This window comes from Melampsora larici-populina (genome assembly GCF_000204055.1).
Source record: "Melampsora larici-populina 98AG31 unplaced genomic scaffold MELLAscaffold_17, whole genome shotgun sequence".
Classification (NCBI taxonomy): Eukaryota; Fungi; Basidiomycota; class Pucciniomycetes; order Pucciniales; family Melampsoraceae; genus Melampsora; species Melampsora laricis-populina.
Window position 1 is genome coordinate 986526 of NW_006768781.1, and position 22584 is coordinate 1009109.

A 22584-nucleotide genomic window follows, 5' to 3' on the forward strand; every position below is an offset into this window, starting at 1 on the left:
AGCTCTAGGGAGCGACTGGAGCTCCAGACCACCTAAGGCTAGGTGGTCTGTCTATTAAAGTTGGACCACCTAGTGTTAGGTGGTCTGCAGCTTCAGTCGATCAACTGGAGCCGTAGAAGTGTGGAACCGGAAGGAAGAGAAGGATCTTCATTCCACTCTGAATGTGCAGATCAAACTGGTAGAAAACTCCAGATTTTCTTGGGGATGTTTAGGATCTTTTATAATTGGTGGTGTCAGAGGTTTGATACCCAATTTGAGGTACACCAATGATACCCCAGCTGCAAGCGTTTTAGCTACTATGAAGGCTGCAGCGGAAACAAAATAAGAAGCAGATATAGTATCAAGGAAACAATATGCATCAGTACTCACACCTACATCATGATGCTCTTGCCAATTCCGAACTGAGTTTTACACTTGTTTTCTTTCTCTGTGGACATTTTTTGTTTACTGTCAAATTTTTAATGTTGAAATTCGATTTTTTGAAATTTTTGCGTATTATTTGTGCCAAAGTGCCAACTCAGCAGTCAAGTTCAGGGTAGTGGTTTGGAAACCAGTAAAAACTGGCAAAAAGTACGGTTTCATCCCAAATACAGGGGGTTTCAGACCAGTATTTGAGTTAAATCCGATGTTTAATCCAGTTTTGTCAGTTTCTGACCCGGGAATTCTGAAATTTCAAAAATTGAAATTTCAAGTTGTCACTTTGGCACATGTCGCATTCCGTAGAATTCAATATCTCTGGAGTTAACGGATCGCAGGTGGTGGAGTCGTCGTTAGTATCGATGGAGTTGGAAACAAATGTGTCACCGTTCAAAACGTCCAGCATCTCTTCGTTGATCGCCACCACCGAACGGTTTAACGGTGTTATAATACATCGTTCACTGTAATATGTAGCGAGATCATTCCAATTCCGCTGCGAGACCAAAGCATTAGCCTTGGAGTATAGCTTTGTTGCTGTTCTCTTGTCAAAAACCTTGGTTGGTGGTATACACTTTACGTTGATGTGCTGCAACGGCACCAGTGCCTCTGTGCTATCTTGAAGCTCACCTGACCCTAGTTCCAACAACCACGCAGCGTAATCGATGTTCCGTTGCTTCATTGCCGAATTACGATTGTCATTTCCCAACAGCCTGACGTTGGTAACCAATGCATATTGCTCAACCATTGGCCATAGATAAGACCGTCTGAGAGACGCTGTAGCTTGTTGTGCTACGCTCGCTCGGGGGATCACCGGCAATGTTTGCCTAAAATCTCCCGAAAAAAGCATGATGATTCCTCCAAATGGTTTGTCAACACCTCTTAAATCCCTGAGCGACCTGTCTACGCAATGGACATCCTCTTTATTCTGCATTGAAATCTCGTCCCAGACAATGACCTTGCAATTTCTCAACCGGGTAGAGACTGCGTCTCGTCCCGAAAAGTTGCACGTTGACGTCGCGTCCGAATTCAGGGGTATTTTAAATGCCGAGTGGGCAGTCAAGCCTTTATATAATAACAAAGCAGCAATTCCGGATGATGCGACTGCGAGGACCGGAACCTTCATGGCATTGCAATAATGGAGGATCGTATTTAGCGTAAATGTTTTGCCAGTGCCCCCTGGGCCATCGAGGAAGAAGAGGCCATTGCTACCATCACTGAGTCGATTTCGGATCGCTTCGAAAATGGCTAACTGTTCTTCGTTCATCGTTGCAAGCTTTTCCATGACAAAATCCCCACTGGCCGCCATTGAGAAATCATTGTCATCACAATCAAAAAGAGTCCCGTACCCCTCCAAACAACTCAGACTTGGCCGCGATAATGACAACACCGTCAGATTGAGACCAACCTCTTCAAGAGCCTGCTCCATGCGACATAGACCGAGTGTCCTGATCATTTCCCCAGTTGGCTCAACCTCCGCGTTTACCTGCTTCATCGCATACGCGCAATCGTCGCACATTGCATTGGCAAATAAATCCCAAAGTCGCCTCGGATTGCTAGCGGGTCCATACTTCAGAATTAGGGCGAAGACTGAACGCAACTGGTAGGCACTTTGAGTTTGCGAACACTCTTCCATGGTGGCCACGAAATGGTCGTCATTCAGGAGGAGGCCGAGTGCCGCCGCCGCGCCATTAAAGTTTTCGTATGTAACTCCACCGACAGTTCGTAGATTCTCGAAAGAGGTGGGGCCTTTGACATGGAATAGCAGCAAGCGTAAAAAGTATCGATCTCCTTGAGAAATACTTGCGAAATAGACCCGGGGAACTGTTTTTGATTTATATGTCCTTACCAACCACTCATTCACGTCCGAATCCCACCGGAAGTGACAAACCATTTCCGGATACGTTAAGGACAGGACAAAAATTTTTGCTTTTTCCAAATAATAGTTGTAGTCACATAGAGCAAAGAACTGAGTAAGTGGTGTTTGTGCTGCCTTTCCCGAGTCGATTTGATTCTGGAGGCCTTGCATGGTGCGAAAGTATAGAATGTTGTCTCAAGGCATATGAAGTGGAAGGCGTTCGACGGCTGGATACCGGCTCGACATATGAAACTGAAAGAGCCGCCAACACGCTGCCGACAATGTGGTCAGTATTATTCGATTCAGATTTAGGACATCGCACTAACCCTCAGTCCCAGTCAAGCTGCGTCCATCGACATATATGTCCAACTCGTTATCCGCAGACATAGCGAGAGAAGCGCGGTCATGTCCTTTGGTTATATACTTGTATAGATACTTCAATGCCTGTATACTCACCGCGACCTCCACGTTAATGTGACATCGATACTTCATCAATAAATAAGTGTTGTATGGCACCACATCACGATTGGTGTACGTGTAGCCACCCTTTATGAACTGCCGGCCATTGTCTCTACGTTGGTAGGCTGGATAAGACTCATCTGTCATCATTGTGTTTTTGACAAATTCCTTAGGAAATCCGGATCAACACTTTCCTTTCTTCCAGCAAGGACTTTCAGAATTACAGGGGCCGTGGAGCATAAAGCTGGTTACCAAGTCAAATAATACTGGTTCTGTGTCTGGATCGGGGATCTCGGCTCGAACAATGAGATCAATTGCTCCCGGAGTCCTCGGTGCGCCACCCTTCGCCATGATCGGAATGAAGTGAGCATGAGGTCTTCCCCTGTTTTGGAATTCGATGGTTGAGACATGAGAACATCCTGGCCCCAGCCTGCCCTTCTTGTTCACGTCGTGCATCATTTCTTCCCACTTCATGTTAAAGACTCTTGTCACAATATCCGGCCTATCAATCGCTACCTGGCCATACTCCAAACAGGACTGCACCTCTGGCCAATTGTCGTTCGCAGTCATTGTGATAAAGAAACTCGGTTGACCATAGTGCCTCACCAACGCCATTGCGTCGTAATACAATTGTGTCATTGCTCGTGGACCTCCGATGTGAGACGCAGGTAATATTACGCGCCGGCCAAAACAAAAATCATTCCGTCCGAGTGATTCGACAGCGCCAGAATAAAGATCCGATCTGATGGTGTCCTGGTGTGTTCTGAAATAATGGATTTGTTGATTTTCCACGCATGCGTAAAGATCCGTTGCCAATTCTTGAAGTAGCATGTGCGAAGAGAGGATTGTCAAGAATTCGGATGGAGGCTTAAACAACAAATAAGCGAACCATTGCAGGGTGGACACCCTCTGACCAGTATCTGTAACAAATGTGGATTAGTCTGAGATAATGTGGAGAGCGGATATCACTAACTTTGGGGATTTGGGACTCTATAATATTGATCATAACCGGCCTGGCCGAATGGAAACAGGACTGGATATCGTAGTGGCAGATAACCGGTGTGGAGTTCGGAGACTCTCTTGAAGCCTCCGTCGACGCTGTGAAGGATCAAATCTCGACTTTCGTTTCCGATGTCACCGCCACCGCCGATTATCATTGCAAATTCAGTTGTAGAAGGCCGAGCGTAAGTCCTGACGTCGTGTCCTGGTTGGCCAATGGCCGTTGGAGGAATGGATTTAATTCTGAACGATATACTACCGTATTGCTGCGAAATCTGGTATGCCATTTTGAATTGAATGGCATAGGGGTTTTTGTCATAGAAGAACTTGAGAAACTGTTCGATGATAGTGGGGTCGATGTCGGCGCGTGACATCAAGACCCGGTGGTCGGCCTCTTCAGCAATGTCGTCACCCATTGTATAGATTTGAGCAAAGCCCGGTGCGGTATTGTCTGGAGGCAGTATACTTCCAGCGTTGTGGATAAGTTGTCCAGATATCTTAAAACATCGTATACCGTAGGGTCCATCAACGGAGCGATCAATCTTTGCGCCGAGTGAAGTAAAACTTAAAGCGTTGTTGTAACTACGAATGTTTTGTCTGAAACCTCGGGCACCTGCGTTTGGAAAAGTTAGCATCGAATACACTCTGCGTATCTGTTGAAGGAACGTACGGTTGCTCTCCGAGGTCAGAAGTTCAATAATAAACGGTGGTGCGGGTGGAAAAGTGAAGTAATGTTGTGGCAAGATGACCTGACCTTTGCGACAACACATACTGTATGAACCTGCTTCCGATGGTTTGAGATTCGTTGGTTTCTCCTCGATCCAGTGTAACAAATGGCACTTTGAGCAAACTTCATTACATGGTCCTAGATAATGTGGAATTTCGGCGCTGAAACGATTGAGTAGGTACAATTCGTGATTTTCTGCTGGATGAGATGCCGCCCTTTGTGACGGAGCCATTGCCGTTCACAGCCTAATTTGATGATTCGGAATGCGGGTGAGGTTGGAACTCAGAGTTGATTTGATGTAACGTGTTCCTGCGCTGCAGCGTATTGAGTTACAAAACACACACTTGTTATCACATATAGGTAAAGTTGAAGCCGTTAACAAAGCTCTGTAAGTTTTAATCACGACTGCAAAACAGACCATGCCTCGAAGGCCATGGTCAAATCATGACGGCCGTTGTAAGAAAAAACGCTGGTCTGGTCCCAAAGATTGGCCTGGTATTCCTCCGTAATGCGATGAGGTTTAAGGTAACCAATGTCGGCGCCTCCTCCAGGTCAATCTGACGCAGTCACGTATAATGAGAGCCCTGTAACTACAGTCACGCTACCTCCAGCGAAGCATGGACCTGGTTGAATATCTCTTGGATGACAGATGCGTTGAGGTGGCTCTCGAATAACGTCATGAGGTAGCTTCCAGTGAACATACGCTGCAACGTCTGGAAGTGAAATGGGCGGGTTTCAACGTTTTGGAGTTCTCCGTTGAGAGCGTCCATCATTGACACAGTGGAAACTCAGACAATGTTAAAGGTGGTCTGATTTTTAGGCTAGTGACCTCATGATCAACCATCAGCCTCGGTGGTCAATAACATCACATTCTACTGTTGCATTGTAGAAAAGAGTTTTTAGCGGAGTATTGTGCATTTCATGGTCACCGCACGCCCACAACATGGGCCACGCCGTCTGCAAAGTTGTATTACAAATAGGAACGTCGCCAGGTCGGACATCATTAAAGACGCAAGGCGGAGAATTGAATGAGTGGCTGAACTCATCGACGTTGTAACTGCAAGTGTTGATGAGTTAGTAATTGGTTACCCCGTAATAAAGTAAGAATCCACCAACGTTGGCGCGTATGCCCGGAAGTATAATATGGTGGACAGAAGGAGGGCCTTGACGTTGATACTCGACGCACGTAATGCATAGTCTGAGGCCTTCATTATTGATATTTACGATCATGATGGAAACGACGGGACTCGGCTCCTGCTGCAACGAAATAATTTCAGCAATCGAGATCATCTTTGGGATTTGTGAGACTGACCATGAGTTCACCGTTTTGAGAATGTGACAAAGAGGGCATAATTATAATCTTCTTTGATCGTGGTTTTGCGGAGCTTACATTCTAAATTGTGGAGAATTGTTGGTCACTCTTATAGTTGTGAGGTCGTTGGAGATGCTGCAATGGCACTCTCTAAGAAACTACCGGTGCGCAGCCACCGCGGCGGGCAAACGTTCGCGGAAGTCAATGAGCAGCGTCCTGTCTCGCGGTGCTAACAGGTAGGTGTTAGCAAACACGACCAAGTCGACATTAAACTCGATCAGGCCTGAACTACGCACGGAAATTCGTACAATCATGGCCAGGCTGGGTCCGAACAAAGACAATACTCAGTGGTTTTCAGTTGGTTTCATCCCTCCAACCAATGTGGAGTCTGTGTTGTTCTGTCATTGGTTCGCTGTACATCGACTAACGACATACTTCTCGTGTCAGCATCACTTTAGCATCCATCAACGCTCCACCTTTACTAACAACCACAGCACCTGCCAAGATGAACGAAGTATATGAAGATGCCGACATTGATCTCGTTCTGCCACTGCATTTCCACACTATAACAACCCTGAGAAGCCAAGTAAGTCTTTCCATGTCGAAATCGGGCTATGTCTCTGACTTATTGTTAAAGGCAGCAGAGATCCCCGGCACTCGAGTTAGACACCAATACTTGCTTTCCAGCATACACGGACGACAGAACCGGATCACAGACATACCAATTGTGGTAGCGACGCCAGCCACATCTCCTGGTCTCGAATGCAAAATTGTTTATAGATTGCGAGCCTCAGTCTTGTGTATTCACACCGACAATACGATAATCCTCTTTCCAGACCCAGCGGACACAATTAAGTTAGGAAACTTCGCCCTCACACGTCGTTCGACTGCAAATAAAACAGTTGCAATCGGGACAGGTCTTATAATCGGATGCTCAGTTTTGTTTCCAGACGATCATGATCGTGAAACGTGGATCTTCACAGTAAAGCACCGCAATTGGGACCCATCTGTAAATTCATTCCTCGTTGCATGACGTGTCGCTGACTGTGATTCGACAGTCATTACAGTTCCGTGTCTTTAATGCTGAATATGTGGTTAACATATGGGTGTTGCTCCAACATCAAGCGCAAACATTTGCGATGCAAAATGTCGTTCATTTCGAGGGTAACGTGATCGGTTTTGACAACACGACTTCGAAGATCTCTATTCGGGTGAGCTTTGCACCGTCAGTGTCATGAACAGTGACTGACTTCCTTCTGCAATGGCAGGTCAATTCCGCTTTCAAGGTCGCTTCGTAGTGGGACCCGCACTATATCTTTGCGTATTCGATTCCCTGACTCAAAGTGAATTCATATCGTTTTGATGTTTCTTATCTACGTGTGTGTGAATTAAGAAGTGTTGTACGATGAGAGAGCGAGAACGGTAATGATGTGGGCGTTGCGGATTTACTTAAACCCGGGTTGACGATGGACTGTCAGGCTCTGAGTGGCTCGGGTAACTAAATCAGATTCTCATTACATTGCAAAATACGTATACAAATCGTTAAAAAAGAGTCCTTATGCAGTGCGAGGTCTTACACGTTGCACCGTCTCGACCTACCATAAATGATTTGTCAGATACGTTCATATTAGGCCATGTAATTCTCACCTGTATTATCCACATGTTGGACTCATCGTTATATTCGAGAACGGTGCCAGAGAGGTCCACGATGGAGCCTGAGCGCAAGTCTGTCAACATTGGTAGCACCTTGTCTCCAATGTCGACATACATTGCCGTGTACCAAATCCATCGTACCGACTTAATCATTGGTCAACTAATGTAGAAAACTTAAAAGTTGGAGACTTACAGAGTTGACGAATACGTTGTGATTCACAATCAATGAACTCCAGTTATTCTCGTCGCCTGTGCGTTGTAGGACAATGCCCCGACTGTGAACGGCGAGGTTATTCAAGCGATGGCCAGAAAGGATTGCAGCAGTCGGCGTCAAAACTTCGACTTCGCCGTACATGACAATCATTGACTCAGTTCCATCATTGGGAGCTATCAGTTCCCCCGCCATGGTAACGATAGTGCCGTCGTCCAATGGCTTGTCGTCGTCTATGTTCAATGTGAAAACGGAGTGATGGCGAAGCGCGAGTGGATTCGCAGTCTCGATTTGAAAGCATCGATGCCAGTGGGAGCGCTGATCCTTTAAATAAACCTAATCTTGAAGTCAATAATGAGCACTGAATGTTTTGGGCTATGCTTACCTCATTTTGGAGTGTGACAACTCCCCTCCACTGCATAGTCAGAGGCGTAGCGTTGGCCGTCGAGATAGGGAGTTTCTCCATATGGGAGGCCGACGGCAGAGACAATAGGTATTGCACAGGAGGATTTATACGTCAAATAACTTCGCTATTGCCTGCGTCGACTGACGAAGACGGGAACATGCACGTGACGCATAAAGTGGTGTTCATTGAGACCCCACCGACTGGACGTCGACGCCGTAATGTGCATCATTGTTGGAAGCACGGATGAATAGATTTCTCATATGATGAGGTGTTTTGGTTGGTTACGACATTGAGAAATCACGTCTTACAAAGTCACGTCATGCGGAATACGGACAACGGTTCCGCTTCGATACAAAAATTGCTTCAGTTTGTGGCACACCATCATGACAACAAAGAGGTTAACGACGCGAGAATCAGGGACCCAATTTGTATCAACTTCGAAACCTGGATATGCTCCTTGGTCATTCACAATTGGTACGGTGTTACCGTTCAGCAAAAAACCAAGTTGGTGACCATGGTAGCCCGAGTGGGCGACAGAGTTCCAGTGGAGAGGTCCGCATTAATAACAGTTATAATGGCTCCATTGCGCGTTGACGTCGACTGCGACGCCGATTTGTTGTAGTGATGTGTTGTATCTCGGTAGCCTGCATTGAAAGTGTCAGCGCACACTACGCCAGATCACTAATTTACCGCTGAGTTCAGAAAATTGAAACTGTAGAAAAATATCACCAATACAGGGGAGGTCAGAAAAATTTGAAAAAATAATGATTCAATTCATGGGTGCTGTCCCCTCATTTTGCATATTTTTGCATATTTTTGCCATGATTTTTGAAGTCTCCCCAAACCAAAATGCTCACAGGGGATATTATGTCAGAAACTCAAATTTGGTCCAAAACTAGCAATATTTGGGCAAAAACCTCCAAGCACAAAAATATGAGTATTTTTGTTCAATCATCTGAACACTTGCAATTTATGGAAGCCGCATGATGTCTCTACAAGGTTTATTAAGGTGCTGAAGCCATTGTAGTTATGACTTCTATGCTTATATATGGTTTCTGCTGTGTACGTCTCTTGATATATCTCACCCATTATTGGAGACACACAGCTTTTTTGTGCACACAAACTGTAGATCCAGAATGTGGAATTCAGAATGTCAAGACATTACATGTGTTGGAGAAAAATTGATGATTTTGTTGGTGTTGCAAGGTCACTGTCTCTCTACCTGCCAGTTTTGGACCAAAATTGGGTTTCTGACATTATTTGCATTGTGGTTGTAAAAATATGAAAAAATATGCCAGATGATTGGAATGCACCAAAGGGCCCAACCAATATTTTTTCATATTTTTCTGACCCCTCCCAGATTTTCCATAATTTTCTATGTCTTCTCAATTTTCTAAACTCAGCGGTAAATTTTCAATTTGGCGTAGTGGCATGTTGTTGATATGAAATCGGAGGCACTCACGTCGATTTCCCATGTTGCAGCAATCTGATCGTAGCCCACGACCCTACCACGGAGACTGATGATGTTGTTGGCGCACAGCGCGTCAATTTCTAGGACGGAGGTGATGTTGGTATTGAGGAGGTAGTTGACGTAGAATTCGACCGATCTGGAAGCCTAGTATAGAGTCGTTAGCACACCTGTGTACACTGAAAAGCACCAAGTGTATTGGATGATACACATGTAGCTATCATCCTATGTACTTGGAATGCCCCCCTTTAGAATTTCTTAGCAAGATAGCTGGTCCTACGGTGACCTAGAAAGATCACTAAGTCACACTCCCATAAGGGGGGGGCCTTGGCCCCCCACACGCACCAAGTACAAATCTCACTACATAAGCAAAAGATCTTACTACACAACTAACCATCTCACTACCAAACCACCACATCTTACTACACGAGTCATAATCTTACTACTCATGTAATAATGTTACTACCACACCATCAGATCCTACTACACAAGCAATAATGTTACTACCCAACCACCAGATCTTACTACACGTGTAAAAATCTTACTACCCAATCACCAGATCTTACTACACAGGTAACAATCTCACTACCAAACCACCAGATCTTACTACTCGAGGAAAACCCTTACTACTCAAGCACAATTCTTACCCCTCAAGTAAGAATATTACTTTAAGTTACTACTCAAGCACATGAATTTACGACTCACATACCAAAGACACAACCCAAGGAAAAGATTTTACTACTTAAATACAGATCTCACTACCAAAATCACAGTCTCACTATCCCAATTCCAATACCTCATCATCATCATACCAACCTTCAGACTAACCAACTTCACCACCTACTTGAGCATCCTCATCACGCTTCAAAGCCCATCTCAATATAGCTATCACTAAGAACCAAGGCTTCCATCTTGTCTACCTTGATTTCCCCATTACTCTCGATACGGCGTACAAATGGAGCCCAGCCACGACAAGTATGTATTACCGGTACCTGGCATCATTGAAATATTTCACAAAGATCGAAGAAAGATGGATGAATATGTCTCAGATTTTCCAGCCACGCACCACGGATATCGAATGAGAATTGGTAACTCACAAAAAAAGAGCAGTGCAGTCTTGCACTACGAATGCTACAGATCAGGCTATCCATCCGGTGGACCTACTGTTGTCGGAACCACCAAATCGGCTCGTATTGGATGTCCCTTCAAACTAGACACTCGATTCCTCTATCATTCAACATCCTGGATCCTCATCCATACTCATCTTGGTCACAACCACCCGCCCGATTTTAACGTTAAACCTCGCAAGAAGTATAAGGACCCTAACGCTGGGCCTATCCTAGCTCCCGGAATCGTTTTTGATGAGGACGCTGAATCACCGATGCATGAACCGGCGAATGTAAGATCACAGTAAGAGATTCAACTTCACATTCATACCAGCCAATCAAAGAAACCAACTTACTTACGTGACGTTCCCTATATTTTCAATAGTCTGGATTTCATAAACGAACCTACCTTTACACCTGAAGCAGCCAATCCACTGGCGAACTCAAACAGATGGTAAGTAAATAACTTTCAATCAATGAGATAAGCAGATCGACAAAAAAAGTCCACATTGTTTACCTTACCTTTTATGTTCAATAGGCCGCAAACAAAAGTCGACCCCACCTCAACAAGAGTCAGTGATCTTCATTGTTTTCAATGAATCATCCCATACGAATCCCAGTTTATCATCATTCTCATCTAATATCTCAGGAAAAGCTCATTACTCAACCGATGATGAATCAGAACACCGACCAGCCTGACCATCATGTAGACCCTTTGGCCAAACAAAACAAAGTTACTCCACCTCGACAGCGCTACTACGACATCGATGCCGACCTGAAGACATTTGAGTTGGTCGAATCAACCCTCTCCACCCTCAGAGCCCAACTGTGCGCCATGGCCCCGCATCGACGGCAGAGTGTCCTAAAGAAAATCCAGACGATCATCAGTCATGAACACATGGTCAATGATGAATACACGTTACCTATCTCATTATTGCCTGAACCCCCTCAGCCGGTACGTACAAAAACTTAACCTCGACATACGACGCAAGATTATGAAACTTACATGTTCATTCAAACACATAGAAAATCCTTTACGATTCGGTCACCCCACTTTCAGCCCGAACATCACCAGCCCCACCCGTTCAGGAAGAACACTCAGTAAGCACTAAGTGTAGGAGGACGCGTGTAATTGATGTGAATTTCAACTGATGATAAACTTGTCTCCCTAGGTCGAGAGGCTCATCAAAGAGTTATGTGGACCATCCGATGTTACAATGTCAACCTTCAACTTTGAAGACCTAATCATCTCTCAGCCTGAGGCTCTTCCACTGGTTGATACTAACAACCAACCGGCTCCCAACCCACCATCAATTGCTTTGCTCCCAATGCCAACCATCAATCACCATTCCCAACAAATGACCAATGATTTGCAACCTTCGGAAATACAAAGTCCGGAACAGGACATTAAACCCTCGCACCCAGTAACCTCGCTTTCACTATCACCAACTCCTAGTCCACGAGTGACACGTAAACGTGCCCGCGAGGCTATACTATTACAAAAGCCTAGTGTAATTAATCCGAATCTACCGGCCCTCCTGGCGAAGTACCGGCTTCACTCTTGGCTTGAACCTTTTGTCATCGACGTGAGAGAAGTGAAATCAGATGGGCACTGCGGGTTCCGAGCTATAGCAATCTCCATTGGCGAATCCCAGGATGAATGGTACAGTGTGCGCCAAAGAATGGCTGATACAGTAACCAACACCTCAGATGATCGCCTTATACCTGAGAATCGACCCGAAGCGTTGGCACGGCTTCTCACAACCAAACCCAACGTTCTCACTGAACAACAGCACTGGCTTGGCATGCCCAGTTGGGGTGGGGTGATCGCAAACACATTCAATCGTCCTGTGTTGTACTATGAACCTGGCGCTTACAGCCAGATGGTTTTTCCCTACTCCACCCCTTACAACCTTAACCCTCCCATCGTTCTTGCCTTCGCCGACTATCACTTTACATCTCTATTGCTCGATTTTACCCAAGCCAACTTCCCAGCTCCTCGTATATGTGCAACATGGCGGCGATTCCATGAAACCGCCGCCTCCAGTTGGTTTGACGCGTGGAAACCCCTCGTAGAAAGTCATGCGGTTTTTTTGAAAGCACATAACAAAAATCGACGCCGAAAAAAAAAAGAAGTTTGTATTCACATTGACTGATACAAACTCATGCGTTTCATACCTCACCATTTACATAACTATGACTTTATGACCTAGTGGAAGCCTTATCATGACAGACTGTCACTTGTAGCTAGTATCATGTGTAATAATTTCTGAGTTGATTGAGCAATGAATACCTTTAAAATTGCAAGCACTTGATCGCAAGTCTTTGACTACCAAGTCATTCTTTGGCAATGTAACACAAAAATGAGAACCAATATACTGTTATCAATTCCTGAAAATTGTTAACAGTATATTGGTTCACACCAATTTAAACATTACCCACATGTATGAAATAAGGATTAATCCGTTCAGACATTTTTCGAGTAATTATAATGAAATACATTGCCAGGTCATCAAGCAACAAAGGTTTGGTGAGTAATCACAAAGGCTTGGTAAGTTATCTATATTACATCAATCAAGTGCCATACGTCTGTATCCAAGTTCCATCTCCCAGTCATCTTCAATACCTTGTTCCATTTGTTCCTCTTCTTCTAACATACCTTGGTACTCTGCCTCCTCATCCGCCCCTTCTGGGGCCCAGAGTATTGGTAGCATAAGTATATCTACCGGAGCACCTGTGGTCCGCGCAAGCATTTGCTGCCACAGAACAAGTAAAGTATTGTCTGATTCCACCCTCCCTTCCACGTACGCTGTAGAACTCCTACGCTGTGTGGCGTAGGCTGAGCCGGAGAGGGGAAGAATCACCGTGCAGAAGGAATAACCACACGGATGAAACTATGGTTGTCGTAGACTGCCCTCAACCTTTAACTAAAAGTTCAATAATAAAAAAATTAACACCGGAACAATTCTTAACAACTTTTCTTCCTTCACAAATCTATCACGTAACAATAATCTAATATTTCTAAAAGAACCTCAAGATTCCGCGGAAACCAACAATACCCTACCAACTGTACACACACAATTAACACAAAACTAAGTAAGTTTCGAGTTAGACGTAATGTTTTACTACTTATAATAATAAAACTAATTGAACAAAAATAAAAAACTAGATAATTTTTATAAAGGGAGACGGGATAGAATCAAGAAAAATAAAATTTCTAAACTCTAGTATAAGTTTAGCAGAACTACACTAGAAAAAAAACTTTCTAAAAAAAATGGCTAAGGTCTAGGAGGGATTTGAACCAAGGATCTGGCTAGGTCTGTGTAAAGGACTTTCACGTATTGTGAAATATAGCAATAAAAAAAATAAAAAAAAATAACTAATGAACTCTTGTCCCAGCTCAGCAAACACCACCGATTACAATCTTTCAAGATACTAAAAGAACACTATCACTCCACTGATTTGATTTAGGAATAACTAAGCTTAAAGACAACAATCAAACAAAGAACAAACTTCAAAACACTTCAAACAAGACTCGTTATTGATTTAATTTTAATTCTTCGAAAGAACGAACACTCTCAATAATACGCTAACTCTTTTAAAATCAATCACTCAGAGACTTATTTTTCTTAATAACGACAAATTCTTTCTTTTTCTTTCTTAGATGAATCACCAAAAAAAAAAAAAAAAACACACACTTCACACACACAGACACGAACGAGACAAAAAAAACGAGACCGATACATTTAAGAAAAAACCTCCTGATCACTCCCTCCTCCCTTTCCAATTTCGACTTCATCTCCGATCGGGCCTCTATGTTCAAATCACGACATCACCAGATTCACTTTGATTTTCGATTTAGTTTTATTTCAAAACAGCTAAGTACCCTGTTTTTTACTGCTCATCCTTTTATTAACTTGTTCATGATCTGTGTTGACTCCCTTTTTTTTCTTTCTTTCACTCATCTCTTCTCTCTAGTTGTTTAGATTTCGATTTTCAGGACCTCTCGATCGCACTTCATCCTCAAGCTCCAGCTCGATCTTCACACCATCGATTTACAATGTAAGTTCAATTTCTTTTCTCTCCTTCTACACTATCCCATCCTTGACTTTATGTATTTAGATTTCGATTTTGACATCATTTAAGTAAGTTTCTTTTCCCATTCACTTCTTTGTTTGTTCTCATACTGACTCCTTTACCTCCTTTCTTTGTTTTCATTAGTTTTAACTTTGGACCTCAAAATCGAATGTCTATTCTGTTTCCTTTTTTTTTCTATTCTTATTGTATCTGATGAATAGATTGATGGATTCAGTTTTGATTCTGACCTTTGATCTTGATCTTCATTTAAGTAAGTTCTTTCATTTCTTTATCTTTGTTTGTTCTTGTTTACTAACTTTATCTTCTTTGTTTAAAATTTTGATTCCCTTTTCATTTTGCTTCTAGGTATCTATTTGATAAGTTGAAACAAAAGCTTCCATAGGACCCCTCTATCTCAATCACTACTCAACTCTAACCACCTTCACTTCAATATCAATCAATTCAGTCTCTAACTACACCAACTCCATTTCGATCTCAGCCTGTTTCAACTACAATCTTCATAAACATTCAATTCAATTTCGATCTTGAGCTCTGATCTATCTTGTAAGTCTTTTGTTACTTTCTCTTTCATCTTTGTCTATCTAGATTTTGATTTTGAGGTCTGTTCTTAACATTTTTCTCCACTCTCTTACACAATAATGACAAGTTATATTGTTTCTTTATTTGTCTGTCATTCGATTTTGAACTTTGCATCAATTGTTTAAGATTAATTCATTTAAATTTGATTGTAGGCCTTCTTAATCAATTTTCAACTCTCTTGACTTCAATTTTAATTTCGACTTCTTGATCATTTAGGTAAGTTTTTTGTTCCTTCTATTCTGTTGCATCATTTAAACTGACTTCTCCACTTTCTCCTGACTTGCTTTAATGTTAGTTCATAGCTGCATAGATTCCAATTTCAATTCTTGACTTCTTTCTTGTAGATCAACTGTTTGGGGATTGATTAATCTACTAGGTGAGTTTTCATTCTTGATTCATCAATTCTAATCTTATTTGTGTAACATCAATGTTGACATTTTCAATTTTTGACCCTCTTTTTTTTTCCAAGGTATGTATGTATCTCATTTATTTATCTTTTTTGTATGTATTGTTTTTATTTGAACTTCTATGTCTGTATAAAATATACCATTTTGAATGTAAGATTGATGTTCATTGAGAATAACAAGATCCATATAGTGATAATTTGAATTGAAATGATGATTTCGATTATTTGTCTTGAGTCCACATGCCTTGATAAAAATTGAAGAGTGTGATTTATGGATCTTTTCTTTTTTCTGTTGTGAGTTGATCTAATGTAATAATAAAAAAAATGATATGAGATTAAGACGTGATCATAGGAATTGCTTTCCACAACGCTTGGGTTGTTTCCAAAACCTCTTTCAAGCTCCTATTCCAATGCGCCCACAGGCGACATGCACGTTTAGCCAGGCCAGAGTGTCGGGCTACGGGCTTCTAGTGCGTTACACTTCTGCCCAAAATTAGCTGTCAGTAATACATCATGGTACCCATATGTAATATGGGTAATGGAGTACGACTAGGTGGCAAGGAGCTTACCCATATGTTCATTTGGCCTGGCCCTATCAACACGATTTTGATAGTCAATCGCCCAACCCATGAGCTGCCTAACCTCTCGCGCCAGACGTCGGAGCTCCTCTTCAGATGCTAATTGATTTCGAAGTGCTACTATTCCATCCTTGGTCCTCTGGCATGATGCCCATGGTTCATCAAGGTGGTTCAGCGCGACTTCATCCCAAAAAGGATGTAGCAAATCCATTTCAAGAACCTCATCCAAACTTGGTAACACCAGTCGCGGTGTTGGTCGGTGACGTTGATTGTATCGAGAAGCATGCCTTAAATACGTATCCAGTTTCTTCTTGAGGAGGATTTGTTTTTTTTTCCTTAGTTGCTCATTACGAGGTTGCTGGGTCGCACCTGAGGCGCAACTGATTATCAGCGTATGTGTCCTGTGTTTGATCATGTTTATTACGCACCAGTTCTGACGGCGGCATCAGCCCTCTGTTGTATCACATCCATCGCAGCCTCGTACAAGAACCCTAAGGCAACCTGGACGCTGAGCATCGCCTTAACCCTGACATCTAACAGCGCAAGGAAGCGATCAATTTTGATTTCCTTGTTCCAAATAAAAATGGCACTCACTGCTCCCTCTCCGAGCGTTCAACAGTTCCGCATTTCCTAGCTCGTCCGCAACGGCTTGGATTTGGGCTTCAAGAGCAACAAGTGACGCTGGCAGGTCCAGCAGTTCATGACGCTGTTCGGCTGTTCGTATGGGGGCGTTACCTGCATTCATGGCTGCCAGCTTTTGACTGAACACAAAGTCAGTCAGATGTTGTACTTTCATCTTCAGGGGGGCAGAGATAAAATGTAACTTGCCGGGCTTCCAAAAGCTCCTCCTCAAGTGTCAGCAAAACACCTAAACGTTCTCGTTTCTCCTTTGCCTCCACGGTCATGGCTTTCAGCTGCAAGGAACGTTGACGATCCCACTGGATCTGAAAGTACACCGCGGTTTGAGCCGGATCTTGCTGTGTCAGCTTTGCGAGCGAAGCCTTGCTTTCTTGCAGCTCGGCTAGATATTTCTTGGCTTGGCCAAGCATGAAAGAAACTGCGAACGGATGACAATGTATCCTATTTAGTTAGTCATCTGAAAAATCAATAACATCTGTAGATAATAAACGACACCTGATTTCCAACGCAATTCTTCATTGCGATGGTTCGTCCACAGATCCAAGGTGACCATCCGGCGCTGTTTGGTTGAATACCGTAGCCCTCTGACCAGAGGCGAGATCTTGAACCACACACGCTCCATTCCCTCTCCATTACTTTTGCCCCAACCTCGATTCAGGCGAGGGTTATACTCCAGCTGACATGACCAATTGTGAGCGTAGGCGTGGAATAGAGCGGTTCCGAGTTTGACCTGCTTAGCATAATTTGGATCTGTGAAGACTTTTTTCTTCCAGTTAGCATTAGCAGTCAGTGAAGTTAGTATAAGTTTATACTACTGAGATCTGACAGGCGGACCTTCTTTATGGTTTTGTCCAAATTACACCCTATATCGTATAAAATACCAACGGTGGTCCTTCCATTTTGGTCTGTTTTGATCAAATCTAGCAACCACTCTATTAGCGCAAGCGCATTATGGGATCTGCATAGGGCAAAATGGTCAGTCTAAGATAATCATCTCTTCGAAGTTTGAATTATAAACATAGACCTGCTTTTCGCCGCTTTGAATAAGGTTGATGAATTTCAAGACATGGTCATGTCTACATGCCATACCCAGCAATCCGGATTCATCCATGTTCTTGAAATGTCCTCGACCTCTTGCATCGTTTGCAGCGGTGTGAGCTTCAGTACACGGGTCCTGAAAGGATAAATCAAATCACTCTACTTTGAGTATACATACTGAAAGACCAGTTTAAATCGCTGCTGAATCTATTCACTTACTCCATCAAGTGGTACATCCGGTGTTTGACTCATGAAATGATCCTTTGCTTTGACCAATTTGGGATCCAGGAACATGGAGGGTCGAGGAGGGAGTGAACCGGGTATTGGTACACTGGCACGTGCATGTCGTTTATGCTGAAAGTTACCATCTAGGCACACCACGATGTGAGGTTCTTCTGGCCGAACCACGCCGACTGCAGGTCCAAAACATGCCGGACAGTTGTCCGCAAGCTTGTCAAGCTCAGATAGTCGAAGTCTTTGATGTTCCAACTCTCGAATTTGTATAACCAATGCTCGATAGGTATCCATCGCAACTGAGAAAGGGTGTCGCCAGTTTCTAGCCTGCTAATCCCCGTTAGTAAATTCTTTGGCAAACAAATATCACGTTGATTATATCTTACGTACGTGCCCTTTTGGTGTAAGTATCTCTGGACTGCCGTTGTTAAGCATGTCATCTAGTGCTTGACAGTACCCTTCAGTTGGAATCGCAAATCGAATCCACTGAGAGTAATGGTGGACCATTAGGCGAACCGAAAACGCGGTGCGAGGCCGCGAAGGTGACGCAGCAATGTAACCCATCTGCAGCAGCCTCTGTGGGTCCGAGAGATCACAATGTCTGCAAAAACAAACCTTGACTCGCCTTCTAGCTAAGTAAGTTAGGCCAACCTACAGTTAGTATATGAAAATATAAAGGCCACGATCTCAATAGGACATATGATGTTATGATAACCATGATGTAGCTCACAAAGGAGGTCCACAAGGTCCACGTCGCGCTCCGTCCGCACAGAGCACGTGCAGGGAGGACGTACGTCTTCGTTCCAGTTAACTTGATTACCCCAATTGGATGTTTGCAGTCGCCTTCGAAGAAATGTGGGTAACATAATTGCATACTGCCAACTCCATCGTTTCTCGTTGGCCAGGCGATCAGCTAAGTGTAATTCCCTTCGCAAACCTGCCATAATTGGGTCGTCGTGTAAGTCGGGAAGGTCACCATCCTCACGATGGCCATCATGCGGCATGGGCATAAATCGAGTCAAGTCAATCTCCTCGTCGTCTTCGCTACGTTCTTCAGCCGGATTATCATTTTCGTCGCCCGGCTCAGGTAAGTGCGCTACTTCACCTATAGGATGGTGAGGCCCACAAGGATTGTTAAGCCTATGCGTAATTTCAGCATCTGCGGCCTCAGCATGCTCCAAATCACGGGTCCGGCTGAGTTCTAGCTGTCGTTGCAAGGGCGTCGATGCCTTGGGTTGCTTCGGCCGATGATTCAGCCCGCGTATGAGTCGATGTGACGGCATGGTCGACAAAGAGTCGATTCCCTGCTAAGCGCCTCCATGGTTCTCAGATTGATAAATCACTTATTAAACTGAGGCGCACATCGTCTATTGGCGTGTGATAATGTCGCCGTTTTGGTACATTGTGAATTCCCCAACAAGATTGAAATGACCTCCTTACAGGTCAAACATATCATCAGTGGCCCATACTACAGTGTTGAAACTTCTCAATCGGGAAATAAATAAGCTTGTCTGACCGTTTGCGTGGTTGAGATGTCCCAATCGAGATACGTAAATAAACAGGGTGTTCGCTGCTGACCACCGAATCTTTCAATGTGCCAAGCTCAAAGGCGTGGTCATGTGTCCGCTAACGTAGGTTATTATCCCACCCAGTTATAATCTGTTCTGACCGTGGCCACATTGCGCTACTTCGATTATGTAAATCGAAGGGGTCATTAGACCCCAGTGCGGTTCCTGATTAATTTGGGTCTTGTATTTGCCTGATCGTGAAATCGTACCCTTTCATGGAGGTGCGCTTGTGTGATTAATGTCATGAGTGTGGACAGGTAGCGAGTGAAATATTGAGGATATGATATGAGCTATCGTTGGAGGATTGGATAGACTCTCGAGCTGTGATGTAGCTGGGAGCAACATTCGCTTGTGCATATTACATGACAAGGCTGCATATTACATGACCACACCACTGGTCATGTAATAAATATCCCATTGCACATGGAATATCACTACGTCAACTGTTGATCACCATGGCATATTGGTTTGTTTGCCATTCATTATGAAGAGGATATTTGATCACTCCACAAATAAATCTTATATTTATGCTTTAGCATGGAATGCGTAATGAAAAAACAAGGCATGTAATACTCTAGCATTTACATACCACAGTTAATGCATTTCCCTATCCAATGGAGTTGGTTAGATACATTCCTATGCAATTCTATTCCCAAGGGTTTATATTTATCATATAGCACTTGTGGGGTACACTTACATTACTGGAGTGGGTTGCAGTGGTTTTATACCATAACTCCATTATTGTATATGTAAGTTATGTGTTCAAAATCCGGTTGTTCTATCTTTGGTTTGAGCATAAATTCAAACAGAAGTTAGAAAACAACCGGATTTTGTATACATAACTTAATTATACAATAATTAAGTTATGTATACAAAATCCTTTGTGGTTGTGGTATCTGATGGTTGAGGAATGAAGTAAATAAACAATCATTTCGGTATAAGTGGTTCATAAGTGGTTCATGCCACCTTATACCCCCATGATTGTTTATTTACTTCCACATCTGTGGTGGTGATTGTATAAGTGTGATATAAGTTGTTTGAGCAATGAAGTGGCACCAGCAATGAATTTTGTATAAGTAGTTCATGCCAAAAAGTTATACCACCATGATTGATTATTTAATTCCACGCCTGTGCATATACATCCACAATCATGGTTGTATATTCCAAACAACTTACAGATTATGTTTACATCTTCATGCCCCCTGATCCCACCATGATGTATATTTATTTCCACATCTGTGGAGCTGATTGTATAAGAGTGGTATATGTTTTTTGAGCAATGAATGAAGTGACACTAGCAATCTTTTTTGTATAAGTGGTTAATGCCAAAAAGTTATACCACCATGATTGTATAATTAAATCCATGTCTGTGGTTGTTATCCACAATCATGGAGGTCAATGCCAAACACCTTACACAACAATGGAAGTGCATGAAGCACTTACACAAAGTGGTTCAAGCACTTCCATTGTTGTGTAAGGTGTTTGGCATTGTGTAAGTGGTTCATGCCAAATAACTTATCCCACATACATTGTTTGTTTACATCCTCATTATGATTTTTGTATAAGTGGGTCATGCCAAACAAGTTATACCACCTCGATTGTTTATTTAAATCCACTTCAGTGGTTGTTATCCACAATCATGGTGGTATATGCGCATTAACCACTTATACTAAAATCATTGTTCCTTTACAAGAAAATATGTGGATGTGATTGTATAAGTGGTTCATGCCAGAATTTGTTTACATCTTCATGTCCCCTGATACCACCTTGATTGTATATTAAATTCCACATCTGTGGTGGTGATTGTATAAGAGTGGTATTTGTTTTTTGAGCAATGAAGTGACATTAGCAATCGTTTTTGTCTAAGTGGATCATGCCACCCAAGTTATACCACCATGATTGTATAATTAATTCCACGTCTGTGGTTGTTATCCACTGACATTGGTGGTATATGCCAAACAACTGACACAACAATGGAAGTGCTTGAACCACTTATACCACATTGATTGTTTCTTTACGTCAACATCTGTGGGTGTTATTGTATAAGTGGTTCATGCCAAATAACTTATACCACATATATGGTTTATTTACATTCTCATTTGTGGTTGATTTTGGTTCCATCCACACCCACACCATATATATTGTAATTTATATATGTGGAGCACACCTGTGGTTGCTTGATAATATACTACCCCTTTTCTAATTTGGGATACATAACCATGGTGGACTACAATTATGGTGGTATATATTGGAAGAGCAATCAAGAGATACTCTTGAAAGCTCATTAGGTTGAGCATTCATTGTTGTATAAGTTGTTCATGCCAAACAACATCAAATAACGCATGATTGTATTTTTACGTCCCCACCAATCATGGTTACTCAACCATGATTGGTGGGGGCTTGAGTTAGGGTAGTTGATGGCCAAATGTGTGACACAATGGAGAAGACATGAGTATTCTTACTGTACCCCACAGGTTGCACAGTATTGCTTAATTTTTAAACAACTCACGATCGTGTTATAGAGATATGAGTGTCCTGAGAGTTGTAAAGTGATTGTTTTGTTAAGGATTGCTTAGGTTGTGAACAACCAAAGATGACATGCTTACCTTGTCATCTAAAGTGATTGTTTTGTTAAGGATTGCTTAGGTTGTGAACAACCAAATATGGCATGCTTACCTTGTCATCTTTGGTTGTATCATTAACAATATATGCTGGAATTATATATCCGCCATATATAAATGTTAACATGCTTACCAAGGTAACTTTATATGATATATAAAGTTACCCTGTGATATTTGTATAATATATAAAGTTCACAAGAATGACAACTA

At 42.8% G+C, this 22584-nt stretch overlaps 3 protein-coding genes across 3 annotated transcripts; 1 reads left to right on the plus strand and 2 right to left on the minus strand.

Annotated features, from left to right (window-relative positions):
- Positions 1-6143: 6143 nt before the first annotated feature.
- MELLADRAFT_116438 (uncharacterized protein) lies at positions 6144-6751 on the plus strand (the record flags this gene model as incomplete). Its single annotated transcript, XM_007409742.1, has 2 exons — positions 6144-6355; positions 6407-6751. Coding segments are annotated over 2 exons (426 nt in total), but the record flags the coding sequence as incomplete, so codon positions are not given.
- A 492-nt stretch (positions 6752-7243) lies between these two features.
- On the minus strand, positions 7244-8099 carry MELLADRAFT_63056 (uncharacterized protein; the record flags this gene model as incomplete). The annotated part of the gene is made up of 4 exons (XM_007409826.1): positions 7244-7267; positions 7369-7566; positions 7616-7969; positions 8019-8099. The coding sequence occupies 4 exons, from the start codon at positions 8097-8099 to the stop codon at positions 7244-7246; spliced, it is 657 nt and encodes a 218-aa protein (XP_007409888.1).
- An 8146-nt stretch (positions 8100-16245) lies between these two features.
- Positions 16246-19468, minus strand: MELLADRAFT_106366 (uncharacterized protein; the record flags this gene model as incomplete). Its single annotated transcript, XM_007409825.1, has 7 exons — positions 16246-16643; positions 16703-16807; positions 16869-17035; positions 17149-17354; positions 18576-18761; positions 18801-18836; positions 18980-19468. The coding sequence occupies 7 exons, from the start codon at positions 19466-19468 to the stop codon at positions 16246-16248; spliced, it is 1587 nt and encodes a 528-aa protein (XP_007409887.1).
- Positions 19469-22584: the final 3116 nt, after the last annotated feature.